At 46.5% G+C, this 14,785-nt stretch overlaps 1 protein-coding gene across 2 annotated transcripts; it reads left to right on the top strand.

Annotated features, from left to right (window-relative positions):
• The first annotated feature begins 502 nt into the window (after nt 1–502).
• EIF3D (eukaryotic translation initiation factor 3 subunit D) lies at nt 503–11,185 on the top strand. Of its 2 annotated transcripts, none has more exons than XM_039519506.1 (15): nt 503–656; nt 1,582–1,715; nt 2,589–2,634; nt 3,059–3,195; nt 3,287–3,372; nt 3,866–3,938; nt 4,140–4,252; nt 4,476–4,608; nt 5,354–5,501; nt 5,744–5,874; nt 6,803–6,888; nt 7,207–7,336; nt 7,785–7,927; nt 9,609–9,889; nt 11,029–11,185. In XM_039519506.1, the coding sequence occupies exons 2-15, from the start codon at nt 1,593–1,595 to the stop codon at nt 11,040–11,042; spliced, it is 1,644 nt and encodes a 547-aa protein (XP_039375440.1). In that variant the 5' UTR covers nt 503–656; nt 1,582–1,592; the 3' UTR covers nt 11,043–11,185. The 2 variants fall into 2 exon arrangements, with proteins under 2 accessions (XP_039375440.1, XP_039375439.1); XM_039519505.1 differs by having other exon boundaries at nt 4,137–4,252.
• Nucleotides 11,186–14,785: the final 3,600 nt, after the last annotated feature.

Here is a 14,785-nt window from a genome sequence, read left to right as displayed (position 1 = left end):
TACAGGTGGCAAGACCTAGCTCTGAGACACAAGGATGTGGTGGCACCACACTTATGGATCCCATCTTGGGGCCTTACATCAGGCCCCCATCCCAACAGCTTGGGTCTTAGTTTAGCCTTCCAAGGGAGCATGAGACAGAGCAGCCCCAACCCTCCCCCGCTTCCCCGCGTTGCAGGACTAGCCTGGGCTGGTGGAAGGGGAGCGATGCATTGTGGGACACTGGGGGCTACGCTGGGCGCAGGGCAGGGCTCGGTGCACTGTGCTATGGTGATGACCCGCAATGCACTGTGGGAAACTGGGGGGGGGGGGCTGACTCTGCGCTCTCGCTCGCTCTCCCCCACTTGGAGCCGGCCGCGAGACTCGGGTGGTCTTTCCAGCCTGGCTCGTAGCGAGCTCTCTTTGCCGTCCCACAATGACGTGTGCTCTTTTCATTTACGACAGCCCGGGCGTGCTATTGTGCTTTACGGCAACACTGCCTCCCCACCGAGTGGAAGCGGAACCGCCCCGTCTGCTTTTACGACAGTTCGTCCGGGGGCGGGCGCGGGGTGATGACGTGTGTGACCGTGTGCGCGTCGCCCAAGCCCAGTCTTTCCGGCAGCCGGCACCCCCGGCCCGCTCGCATCTGCCTCCATCGGGACCCGGCCGGGCCCCCGCAGGTGAGGGGGGCGCGCAGGCCCCGGCCGGGACGGGCGCGCGAGGCCCCACGCGCGGCTCGGAGTCTGCCGGGCCCGGATCCGCCCCGGCCTCGCCGGGCCTGCTGGGGCCTCAGCCCGCGGGGCGGGACCGGCCCGCGCGGCTTCTGCCCTGGCTGGGAGAGAGGCCCGGCCTCCCCGCTGGGCCGCTCCGCTGAGCCGAGTGACCATGTGCGGGGCGGGGCTGCCGACTCTCCCCTTGTCACTAACCGGCGGGACCTACCCATGACCCAACATGTAGACCCAGATCCTCGAAGGTGTTTAGGTGCTTAGCTCCTGCTGATTTGAGTGAGCGTTAAGTGCCTAAATACCTTTGAGGATCTGGGTCTTAGTGACACTGGATTAGGTGTTTCTGTGAATAAAGATAGCTGCTTCAATGACACTAGCTAGGGAAATAAATAACTATACGGACAGTAGATCCCCATAGGCATAAACTGATCTCCAGCTGTGGTCAGAAAGAAACATCCATCAGGGGAAATAATTGTGCTATTATGCACAGTAAAGAGAGAAATTAAACCTTTTTTTCTGGGGCTTTTTATATTGCCATTGGCAGAGGCAGGTTACTTGACTGTTGATCAGTTTTGTCTAACAGTTCAGTTCAGGTGATAAGATTCTTACACAGGGAAGTAATTATTACATTACATACTGACAGTGCTGTCAGAGCTCCTGAGACCTTCACCTTTTCCTTGACCCCAGAAATTCTGGGCAATGACCCTAACCCTGGAAACTTTTCTATGTGTATGGCCTCATTAAAAATGGTGTCACCTACTCTTGTCTTTTGAATGGGCATCATTGTCCAGTCTGTGTCAGATGATGTTTCCCAGCAGCCTCATCTTCAGTCTTGTAGGGTTAAAATGTTCCTAACGCTTGACCACCCCATTTTTTAAAGGAGTTTAGAAGATGGCTAAATTCATGACACCCGTGATCCAGGACAACCCCTCGGGCTGGGGTCCATGTGCTGTTCCAGAGCAGTTCAAAGATATGCCATATCAGCCCTTCAGCAAAGGAGATCGTCTGGGAAAGGTACCTGTGCTAATGCTGCTAAATGAATCACTGGAGCAATCAGTTAATGCCTGTGTATTAATCTGCATGGCAATTCCTGTTAGCTGTTCTTGTCATATTGGCGGTCTGAGTCCTGTACTGTTCCTTACAGTGCCCCCACACACAAACTCCAACGAGAGACTGCTGAATTGGAATTAATTTGCAAAATGGACACCATTAAATTAGGCTTAAATAAAGACTGGGAGTGGATGGGTCATTACGCAAAGTAAAACTATTTCCCCATGTTTATTCCCTTCCCCCCACTGTTCCTCACAACTTCTTGTCAACTGCTGCAAGTGGACCATTTTGATTACCACTACAAAAAGTTTTTTTCTCTCCTGCTGATAATAGCTCACCTTAACTGATCACTTTCATTGGAGTGTGTATGGTAACACCCATTGTTTCATGTTCTCTGTGTGTATATATATCTTCCTACTGTATTTTCCACTGCATGCATCTGATGAAGTGGGCTGTAGCCCACAAAAGCTTATGCTCAAATAAATTTGTTAGTCTCTATGGTGCCACAAGTACTCCTGTTCTTTTTGCGGATACAGACGGCTGCTACTCTGAAACACATACCATTGGTGCTCTGCTCCTTATAGCTTCCTTATCCCCTATTGCAGTTGCTACAAGAAGTGGTATATGAACCGTGACCTCTTGATAGTGTGTGTAAGCAGAGCAGCGTTTTTTTTAAGGAATATTGATAGTCATAAGATGATTGTAAGGTAGGTTCTGGAACATAAAGCACTAATTGCTCTCACTGACTGGCATCTGGATTATGAGATTGTGGGGAGAGTTTAAAATGTTGGTTGACATACTCATCAACTTTGTTTCCTGTTGTCTTTTTTTAATTAGGTTGCAGACTGGACAGGTGCCACTTATCAGGACAAGAGATACACGAGTAAGTGCTATTTTGGCGGCTGCTCTGTCTGAGATACTGCATATGAGGTTTCTTCAGTCACCATCCCTGCTTCCCTCTCTCATCACTGTCTTTAGTGGTGTCTATGAAACTTGCATCCTACAGATCTCCACCAAGTGAGAGAAGTTTCTTGAACTCAGAAGTGTGCCCTACCCTTGGAGAGAGGCACTTGGGGCTGTCTCCATCCTTCGGTGTTGCTCTTGGCTTTGAGCTTCTTTGTGAAAGGGAACTTGTCTGGGAGGATGGGGGACCGTCCCACAATGGGCTGCTTTCAGAGAAAAGCCCTACCTCTGGTTTCAAGCTCGGGTGAGCCAAGTGACAGGGTGGGAGTGCTAACTCTGAGCTCTTCTCATGATGCTTTGTTTGCAGACGGGTAGCAAAGTAATTTGGGTCATTGTGTCCTCAGATAAATACTCATCGCAGTTTGGTGGGGGAAGCCAGTATGCGTATTTTCATGAGGAGGATGAGACCAGCTTCCAGCTTGTGGACACAGCACGTACACAGAAGACGGCATACCAAAGGAATCGTATGAGATTTGCACAGGTATCTTGTACATTTCCTGAAACCTTTCTGAAACAGTGGAATTGCTGTAAAGATCTCATTTATAACCTGAACATCCCTTCCTCATTCTCAGAGGAACCTTCGGCGAGACAAGGACCGCCGGAACATGCTTCAGTTCAACATGCAGACCCTGCCTAAGAGCGCCAAACAGAAGGAGAGGTGAGGGCCCCAAACCTGAACTCTGTGCTGGTATTGGAGTCTATGATCAGGTGTCTAGGTTTGCTGATTGGCTTCTGTCAATTGAGTTGTAACAAAAACCCAAGACTTCAAGACAGGTCTTTTGCTAGGCTCTGCTGTGGTTTGAAGTGCTGGTTTTATGTGATGATTGTGGAACCAACAGGATTTTCTAAGCCAAACTCAGGAAAAGATATTACTGTTGTAAAAGTAGCATGTGCACCTTCTGAAAACCGTGGTGCAATCTTCAAAGGCTGGGTTGTCCCACTGAGTTTCCATTTTCAAAGAGTCATTGAGAGCAGTGTTCCTAGTTACAGTGCTTCAGCCTGCTGTGGGGGTCCAGTCGTTTGGCAGATGCTCTCAGTGGCTTGGGACCTGAGAGCCCAGTGGTTTCAGCAGTGTCTTGGGAAGGTGGGAGTGCTGGGGACACGCCGTTGGGACTATTTCTCACGAGGTTGTCACATTCCTCTATTTACAGAGACCGCCTGCGTCTACAAAAGAAATTTCAGAAGCAGTTTGGGGTGAGGCAGAAATGGGACCAAAAATCACAGGTAAAGTAAACTAATTTTTAACTATACTGTTTGATCAGTTCCTCTGGCTGCTCTTATTATATAGACCTCAGTGTACCCTGTTCCCTGTGGTAGCATTCCTCTAACCCACTCCTCCTGCTGCTGTTCTCACGCAAATCCTGATGTGCTGTGTCTCTCTCTTTCTTTCTTTGTCCATCTGCCCTTCCTCTGGCCACACAGCAGAAGCCTCGCGATTCTTCTGTTGAAGTTCGCAGTGACTGGGAGGTGAAGGAGGAGATGGATTTCCCTCGGCTGATGAAGATGCGCTATCTGGAGGTGTCAGAGCCACAGGACATGTGAGTTCAAGACAGCTAGGGCCCCTGTGGGTATTTCTTTTGGCGTAATCTGTGTGTGGAAAGGGGTGGGTACTGGCTTGTGATCCAGTTTTATGAAGTTCCTTTTGGGGGAGGTGCACAGAGTCATTAGAAATACTCCTGCCAGTCCCTGTTGTCCTCTGACTCTCTGAGATGGAGTTATTTGTGCTGGTGTCTCATGACTACTCTCTCGTTATGTCTGCAGAGAGTGCTGTGGCGCCTTGGAATATTATGACAAAGCCTTTGACCGCATTACCACAAGGAATGAAAAGTCCCTGCGGAGCATCAAGCGCATCTTTCACACTGTCACCACTACTGATGACCCAGTCATTCGCAAGGTATAATTGTCCTTCCTGCCCATCGGCTCACAAGATACACTAGTATGTATCTTATTGTGTGGTATTCTTTGGACCCAGTCTGTTCTAAGCCAAGGGGTCCAAGATGGTCTTGCTTTCTGGAGTGAGACGAGATTAACAGAAATATTCCAGGATCCAGCTCTTTAGATGGCAGAAATTTGTGATCTCCATAGCAAAGGGAGTGGTATTGGCCAAGGCAGGAACTCATTAATACATGGATAGATATCAGCCAAAGGAAAGCTCTATTCTGGAAGGGCAGATAGGCAGACCTATAGGCAAGAAGTATGAAGGAGAAGAGAAATGTCAGTCACAGATCTCATTCCCAAGATTGCTGGTCTTGAGAGGAAAGGATAACTCTTGAGAGTGTTGATGAAGTCAGGGACAGAGGATGAAGAACTTATTCTCGTCCTTGAAGATGCAGGTCTCTCTTCTGCTCTAAGTTCTGTCTTTTCTCCCCAACTTGCTTGGGCATTTTCAGGGCTGGATTTTCTGGGCAGCATTTTGCTGCCCAACTTGTTGAATGAGTTCAGGAAGGATCAGTAGCATTTGACATGTTTATGTCCAGATCTCATTGGTGTGCATCAGAGTCTTGTATCAGCCCAGCTTCCCGAGTCTAGAAGAAAGGAATCAGTGTCTGGTTTGCTAAGGCTGCAATTTACTTTTGGGTGGTGGGGAGAAGAATGTATGCTGTCTTCGCTCACACTCTTCCCTCTGTCTCCATCTGCAGCTGGCGAAGACCCAGGGGAATGTGTTTGCCACAGACGCCATCCTGGCCACACTGATGAGCTGTACTCGGTCTGTGTATTCCTGGGACATCATTGTCCAGAGAGTTGGATCCAAGCTCTTCTTTGACAAGAGGGACAATTCTGACTTCGGTGAGGAGGTTGCTAGGATCAAGGTTGGGCAAGAGGACAAATTACAGCTTTTTGCATTTAGTGTTCCTTACCCCCTTTAAGTCAATATTACATCTCAAGTGTCCACACTGTCCAGAGCAACCCAACTGCTGCACTACCTGCATGTGCTTTGAACAGATTTGGTGCACAGTATGAGGGTTGAGTGTCCTTTTCAGGGAGGTAACTATCCTCCTGATATCGTTTGACCTTGCCTCTTTTCCCAGACTTGCTGACAGTGAGTGAAACTGCTAACGAACCACCACAGGACGAGGGCAACTCCTTTAATTCACCTCGCAACCTGGCCATGGAAGCAACCTACATCAACCACAACTTCTCCCAGCAGTGTCTGAGAATGGTAAGAGGCAAGTGGGCTTAGCAAAGCCTGTCACGCAGACAGTACTGTGGAAGACTGAGTCTGCAGGTCTAGAACTTACTATGAATATCAGTGCCGGAGCAGTCTCTTCTTAGAGCAAGAGGCACTTTTATTGGCAAGGTTACTTACATAGAAATCATTCCAATTCGGGATGTGTGGATTAACTTTGTGGAGGTGGGGGGGGTTGTAGGGAGAACACCCCTCTTCTTCATGGAGCATTCCAGGAACTGAACCAGTCAGGACTGTGACAGCATAGAGGCAAATTAAAATGCTCTGTGGAACGCTGGATGCTGATTGGCTGAGGGAAAGAGTCTTTAGTTCCAAGGGGAGAGGGGAGGGGAGTGGCTGATGGTGATGTAGACAAATTGGAGAAAGTCCAGAGAAGAGCCACAAAAATGATTAATGGTCTGAAAAACGTGACCTTTGAGGAAAGATTGGCGGGGGGCAGGAATGGATGGAAAAGAGAAAACTGACAGGGGACATAGTTTTCAAGTACAGAAAAGGTTGTTATAAAAAAGAGGGTGATAAATTATTCTCCATAACTACAGAGGACAGGACAAGAAGTAGTGGGCTTAAATTGCAGCAAGGAAGATTTAGGTTAGACATTAAGAATAACTTCCTGTCAGGGTAGTTAAGCACTGCAACAAATTATGTAGGGAGGTTGTGGAATCTCCGTCATTGGAAGTTTTTAAGAGCAGGGTAGACAAACACCTATCAGGAATGGTTTACTCTAGATAATACTTAGTCCTGCCTCAGAGCAGGGGACTGGACTAGGTGACCTATCAAGGTCCCTTCGGGTCCTACGTTTCTAAGATTTTATTTTTCGTATCTATGATTGTGTTTCTGATCAGCTGCCTTAATTCTCTCAAGTTGTTGGGCTTGTCATGATCTGTCCTGGCTTTCTCTGCAGGGGAAGGACAAATACAAGTTTCCCAACCCAAACCCATTTGTGGAGGATGACATGGATAAGAACGAAGTGGCCTCTGTTGCATACCGGTGTGTTGTTTGCTTCAAGCATGTGCATAGGTTTGGGGAGGGAGGTTCAGAACAGGGGTGGAGTGTGACTTCTATTAACAGCTTGCTAGTGGTGATGTGATGAAGCTTTATTTCCCATGGGCATTGCCACATCCTGCGATGAGAGAGATTCTGGGACTTTCGCTTCAGGCCGGTATCTCTCACCTTCATATTGGGTTTGAAGGAAGAGGGGTGAAATCCTCAGTGTGGGCTGATAGGGGAGGAAGTGAATGGCTTTTGTGAGTGCTGAAATGGATCCAGGAGTGGGGATGGAGAATAACAGAGTATCTTTGCTTGCAGGTACCGAAGGTGGAAGCTGGGAGATGACATAGACCTGATTGTCCGCTGTGAACACGATGGAGTGATGACAGGAGCTGGCGGAGAAGTGTCATTCATCAACATCAAAACACTGAACGAATGGGATTCCAGGGTGAGGGAGAACCAGATACCAAACCTCTCTAGCTCCTCCATTGCTGTCTGATGTACCAGGTACAGCAGGCAAGACATGAGACAAGCCTCTTGTGTTACCCCATGTATCTGTTATGTCATTACATTCCATCAGAAGAGAATGACTGCGGAGGACCAGCAGTGCCAGCTAAACTGACTCTGCGTCTCCCAGGTGCTGGGTAGTCTGTTTGAACCCTCTTCCAGGCTCCTGCATTCCACGTGATAACCAGTCCGATGGAGCTCTCCCTTGATTTTTTTCCCCAACCAGGCACCCTATATACTGGCCAATACTCCAGAATCAGGAAGTCCTTTTAAGCTTCCCATCTCTTCCCTGCATAGTATCATTGGGTAGCTCACTATGTGTTCTCATCATAGTTGCAGAGATAATTGCACCCATGGTTTGCTGACTGTGGTTTGACCTCTCTTTTCAGCATTGCAATGGAGTGGACTGGCGTCAAAAGCTAGATTCTCAGAGAGGAGCTGTGATTGCCACCGAGCTGAAAAACAACAGTTACAAATTAGCCCGCTGGACGTGTTGTGCGCTGCTGGCTGGATCGGAGTATCTTAAACTTGGGTGAGGCCAATATAAGATTTGCCTGTCAAGGACCTTCTAAGTGCTTTTGCTGGTGTGTGTGTGAGTGAGAGCGAGCTGTTTTTAGGAGCTGTACAATCACAGAATTCCCTCCCATTTTTATTCTGTTTGGCAAACCAAAAACGTCTTTTGAATATATTTTAGCATTGGTGACTGGGGCAGAATGAGGTACAACGCAGACTGGTTTGGGGCAAGCTGCTTCCCCACAATGTCCTGCTGATTGACCTGGAAAGACCACCTGTACATGTGACAGTGGAGTTCAGTCTCCATGGCTCATTCAGTTCTTGGCTTCTCTGCTGAATGTGAAAGATAATTATAGTGGTTCATGTGGTACCGATTTAGATCTTGACTGAGATCCCCGGCACATTCTCCAGAGATGTACTGGCGGGGGCCTGTGACTTGAAACTGGCAACTTAAAAGTGAATGGCCCTATGTCCCATTACTGATCTCCCGAGCAATCCATTTCCGATGTTAGCCTCTCCTTCTTCCTGTCCCCAAAGCACCTTAGCCAAGTGGCTTTTTCCTTGTTTGCTTCACAATGTTGGCAGGGAGTTGATGCAGTTCTCTTAATTAGAACCCCCTCTGCTGGCCAGCCGACTTAGTCAGCTGCACAACAGAAGCTGTGGGTGCTGGTTTGTACCATGTATATTTCTCTTTCATTAACATTTTAAATCATCTTTGTTGCTGTGACACACTTTCTCTTTAACATTTTTTTTAATTGCTGGTGACTGGGTGTTTAAAATAAGATGCTTGATATTTTAAATCTAGCTTCTTTGTAGTCTCTCTGGTTTCTGTCCATGTGACATGCAGCTGCCTCAGACTAATCTGTTGATTGAATCAGAACTCCCTGTTAATGACTCTTCATTGTTAAAACTCTTAAGTCTTTCCTGTTTGTGGGACCTGGGAATCATCTCCTTTATCACCTCTTTTGTCTTGGATGATGGAAGCGTAGTTCCTGCTCTCTTCGGCTTAGCAACCCTATCTGTTTTACTCTGACCTGGTCTACATTACCGAGTTGGGTCTACATAAGATATCTTGTGTTGACCTAACTCTATAAGCATCTACACTACAACGTAGCTCCCACTGGTGTAAATCACCCACTATATCGACTTAATAACTCTACCTCTGTGACAGGTGTAGTACTTAAGTCGATGTAGTTAGGGTGACACAGTGTCCGTATAGACACTGCGTTATTTACATTTCCTGTTGGCTGTCAGCCCCACCAGGAGCCCCCCTGCTGCTGGGGGCTGATAGTCCAAGCTTGCGGGGGGGGAGGGCTCCAACCTGTGAGCCCGCAGGGCGGCGGGACTCCAGCCATCAGTGCCCCACACAGTTATGTCAATGAAAGTGCTCCTGGTGAGGACATGCACCGCCGACAGAAGGACCATAGTGTGGTGTGAAACACTGCTTTAATTACTGCTGTGCCTATACATTGATTTAACTTAATTTGGTAGTGTAGACAAGCCCTCAGTTACTGTCTGAGACACAGGAATGGCTCCCCACCAGGGAGTCCTGTCCATTTTCCCCTTTGAAGTGGGGGGTTGATTCCTGCAGCTTAGCCCAGAAGTTAAAATCTAAATGATCACCTCATTTTGGTGACTTCCCTGTGAAGTCTGGGCTGGGGCATTGAATTTCCTGACCTTTTTTTGCCTTTCCTCCTCAGGTATGTGTCCCGTTACCACGTAAAGGACTCTGCGCGCCACGTGATCTTGGGCACACAGCAGTTCAAGCCTAATGAGTTTGCCAGCCAGATTAACCTGAGTATGGAGAACGCCTGGGGCATCCTGCGCTGCGTCATTGACGTCTGCATGAAACTGGATGAGGGCAAATACCTCATCCTCAAAGACCCCAACAAGCAAGTGATCCGTGTTTACAGTCTCCCTGATGGCACCTTTAGCTCCGATGAGGAGGATGATGATGAAGAGGAGGAGGAGGAAGAGGAAGGTCTGTAGAATGCTAGGTGGCTCTGGTGCTCAGTAACTAAGGCCTGAGAGAAAGGGGGTAATGTAACTGGGAGATTAGATCTCGGAATTTCCACGCTGCCTATCAAGGTGAGAGGTGGTGTGTGGAGAGTACAGTCTCTGTGGGTCTTTCGATCAGTGATGAACGCAGAGTAAACGTGTTAACTACTCCCAGAGACTGGAAGGATAATGAAATAAATACAAAGGAACCTAGAGAGATCTAAAAACATGAAAAGAGAGTTGCAATATGAATCTCACCATGAGGAGAGGGGAGGGGACTAATTAATCCAAGGGGAAAACATAATCTGAAACACTGAGTGGAAGGGGGAGTCACTTGGAAAGGAAAGCTCAGCTCACTAATAGCGTGACATTAGGGGGTGGTAGTGATTGATTTCAGCACAAATGGCAGGTGCTCAGTGCCACTGAGAAGCAAGCTGTTATCATGACGTTTTAGATAAAGAGGAGGAAATTCAAAGTGAGACATTAAAAATGAGTGGCTAGACCAATTAAGCTAATGAGTCCATTTCAAATGGATGACTGGAAAGCGAGTGCACTAGTCATGCAGACTGGGAGACTTTCTATAAGGAAGGAAGATCCAGACCCTGGCCTGGGGCAAGTGCTGGCTTGCCTCCCCACTACCTGAAACAATCCCTGATCCCTGGCATGTGCCCCGCATGTTCTAGCTCCACTGTGGGAGGCAAGCTGACTTGAAGCTCATGTCCATGGGATGGTTAAAAAGGTCTTAACGCCGTTTTAAGCTGTTTGTAGACTTGGGCAGATCTGTTGGACTTGGATCTGTTCACTTTTGGAAGGTTTTCGGAAAGTCATAATAGCTAGAAACATTTTTTTAATTTAAGTTTTTAAGATTCTCACGTGAATCATACAGCAACAAAAATCATCTGTAGCAATGTATGTGGTCATGTGATTTTATTGTAGCTGTGGCCCTAATGAACAGTCTTGTATTGGGTGAAAAGGGCAGGCAAGATTGTGACATGAAGAGTAAAAGATATTACATGTCTTATTATTATTATTATTTTATTATTATCTTTGTGGCATTTCCTCAGGGGAGGAGGTGTCTGCTGCTGCACATTGACCCACAACAACCTCTTTTCTCTCTTTCAGAGGAAGAGAGCTAAACCCTGTGGTCAGGGAGCAGGGGCTTCAGTGACCAAATGCTCATCTCACCCTGTGGTGTTGGTGGGTGGAATCTTAGCTGAACCTTTGCACCGTGCTCATTTACAAGTATAACAAACGGAATAAAGAGTTTTGTTCTGTTTAATGAGTTTGTTGTTCATTGTCTTATGGATATAATATGCTGTACACAGAAACCTACCTTACAGATGTAGTGTGAAAAGAAATCCTGGGCTGAAAGCAGCCATTGAAATGGCAAGTGAGCTGTTGTAATAAAGTATGCTGCTTTACAAAAAGTTTACCACCTCCAGCTATTTTTGTCTTCTCTGCCACCATTTTGTGCTAGTCTTTTCCTGCTTCACCCAGTTGGGAAGCGGTGAGCATTCTTCTCTACTGCAGTAAAGGACAGAGAGGTTAAACAGTTTTTGCTCTTCTCCCTGGTACAATGAATGGTGATATCAGAGACCTGAGAGCATCTGAAATATGTGTAACTATTGGTCCCCATTTCTGACTGAGAGCATGCTGGTATAGAGCCACTATGAGTATTAGCTCCTCTGACAACTTGTAGTTTTGGCACATCAAAAAGTGCCCTCTGTTGGGGCTTCTCCCACGAAGGAATTCCCAATCAAGCTAATGTAGATGTCTCAGTTCTGCCGAGCGGGTGGTACTAATAGTTTTGGCAGGCTGAACTGGTTGGATGAGTGTACTGCAGGGTTTTCTCTATCCCACCAGTTCCCCTGTGGCCTTATGTCTTATCTGGTGCAGGGAAAAGAACATGCTAATCTTCAGGTTGTAAGTGTAAAAAATGGGGAGTGGTTTCAGAGTGGTAGCCGTGTTCGTCTGTATCAGCAAAAACAACAAGTAGTCCTTGTGGCACCTTAGAGACTAACACATTTATTTGGGCATTAGCTTTCGTGGGCTAAAACCCACTTCATCAGATGCATGGAGTGGAAAATACAGTAAGCAGTATAAATATTACAGCGCATGAAAAGATGGGGGGGTCAATGCTAACGAGGCCAATTCAGTTAAGGTGGAAGTGCCTATTCTCAATAGTTGACAAGAAGGCATGAATATTGAGAGGGAAAATTACTTTTGTAGTGCTAACGAGGCCAATGCAACAAGGTGGGCATCGCCCATTCCCAACAGTTGACAAGAAGGTGAGAGTATCAGCAGAGGGAAAATTACTTTTTGTAGTGACCCATCCACTCCCAGTCTTTATTCAGGCCTAATTTGATGGTGTCCAGTTTGCAAATTAATTCCAGTTCTGCAGTTTCTCATTGAAGTCTGTTTTTGAAGTTTTATTGTTGAACTGCCACTTTGAAGTCTGTTATGGAGTGTCCAGGGAGATTGGTCACCCTAGTAGGAGAACACTTCAGACAGCAAGTGTGAAACATTGGGACAGGGGGTGGGGGGTAATAGGCACCTATATAAGACAAAGCCCCAAATATCGGGACTGTCCCTATAAAATCAGAACATCTGGTCACCCTATCTCCTACTGGTTTTTGAATGTTACAATTCTTGATGTCTGATTTGTGTCCATTTATCATTTTGCATAGAGACTGTCCAGTTTGGCCAATGTACATGGCAGAAGGGCATTGCTGGCACATAGAATCATAGATGTTACGGTCAGAAGGGACCATTATGATCATCTAGTCTGACCTGCACAATGCAGGCCACAGAATCTCACCCACCCACTCCTGTATCAAACCTGTGTCTGAGCCATTGAAGTCCTCAAATCATGATTTAAAGACTTCAAGGTGAAGAGAATCTTCCAGCAAGTGACCTGTGCCCCATGCTGCAGAGGAAGGTGAAAACCCCCCAGGGCTTCTGCCAATCTGCCCTGGAGGAAAATTCCTTCCCGACTGCAAATATGGCAATCAGCTAAACCCTGAGCATGTGGGCAAGACTCACCAGCCAGCACCCAGGAAAGAATTCTCTGTAGTAATTCAGATCCCATCCCCTCACAAGCCATCGGGCATATTTACTGCTAGTAGTCAAAGACTAATTAATTGACAAAATTAGGCTATCCCATTATACCATCCCATCCATAAACGTATCAAGCTTGGTCTTGAAGCCAGATATGTCTTTTGCCCCCACTATTCTCCTTGGAAGGCTGTTCCAGAACTTCCCTCCTCTGATGGTTAGAAACCTTCATCTAATTTCAAGTCTAAACTTCCTGATAGCCAGTTTATATCCATTTTTTCTTGTGTCCATGTTGGTACTGAGCTTAAATAATTCCTCTCCCTCCCTGGTATTTATTCCTCTGATATATTTATAGAGAGCAATCATATCTCCCCTCAGCCTTGTTCTTCAGGATAATTCTCTACAAATGCCCATGTTCACATCTGATTATATCCACATACAGCAGGAGAAAAATATTACAAGAATTAATACGTAAGTGCTTCCTAGGAGGCATCTAACATTTTAAATATCTAACAAGTCCAGTTGTAGTGTGTCACAAATAACTATTAAAGGCCCAATCCTGCACCACTGAAGTCAGTGGTGAAAAATCTATTTTTTCAATGGTATAGGACCAGGGTGTAAGCACCAAGCTTTCCTGAATGCCATGGCATTTTGATTAAAGTATTAATTAGCTACAATGTTTTTTACAAGAATTTGAATTTAAAATAATGGCATATATCACATTGGTAGATGTGCAGGTGAACAAGCCCCTGATACTGTGGCTGATATGGTTAGGTCCATGATGGGGAGTTTAATTCCAGGCTACTGTCATTAGGTTGCTACTCCCCGGCCTCCCAATGTACTGGTGTATTAGTGGAAGGAGGTACTAAATACCATTTCATTAGCACTTTTGATCCCAAAGTGCTTTTCAATTTAATACATAGCACTCATTTTGCCTGCCACAGAGACCTAACTGCCTCTGCCATTCAACAGTGCCACCCTCTTAATCATGCAATGTATTACCAGTCCTACTTTGGTCAGTGTGGCTACAGCTGTAATAGTGGAACCTCCTAGGGCAAACTACTTCCCCTGAATTTGCTGCCAGGTGGTGTATATACAGTACTTCCCTTGTTTTAGATCATACAGATGGAATGCTGGTCTGCTCTTCTCTCCCTGCACCAACCTCTTCCAGCAAGAGTTACTTCTCAGCATCCTGCAAAGAGATTTCACACATGCCTGAAATTCAGCTCCCTTCCAGATGCATCAGGCTGTGCCCCGTCTCCGTGAGTTACCCTAGACTCCTCTTCCTCCTGGAAAGAAGCATTTGCCCCCTTAGCCTTATTGGTTGGGGGGCAGTGCTATGCAGAAGCCTGTACTCTTAATTGTCCAACGTATCAAAAGTCCAACTCTCTCTGTCACATACAATTGTTTACAAGTCAGCAAAGTTGGACACAAATAGACTAGTACAACCTGGCTTGTTGACATTAAAAGAACTGTGATAAGGGGTCAAGTTGAGGTAATAGAATGAGCAGTGTCTAGAAATCAGTGATTAAACTATAAATGTTTTCTCTAATGTGTTTTGATTGGTTAGTGGTAATGAGAGGACATTGCCATTCCTTTGATGTTGTTTATTTGGGGTTCACTAAATGAGAGCAAGCAGGGGAGATGCAAGTATTGGAAGAAGTGAGCTTTTTGATCGTAGATGTCATTGTCTCCTAGGCTTCACCATCACACCATGGGGCTTTCTGGATCTTGAGGGACTTCCAAACTGGGCCAGAAAGTGGGACCTAGATGACATGACTCCCCTTGCCCCACATACTTTGACTAGAGCTAAATCCCAAACAAC

This window comes from Mauremys reevesii, linkage group 1, assembly GCF_016161935.1.
Source record: "Mauremys reevesii isolate NIE-2019 linkage group 1, ASM1616193v1, whole genome shotgun sequence".
NCBI lineage: Eukaryota > Metazoa > Chordata > Testudines > Geoemydidae > Mauremys > Mauremys reevesii.
The sequence above is the reverse complement of the archived record's forward strand: the minus strand, read 5'-3'. Positions and strand labels throughout refer to the sequence as shown.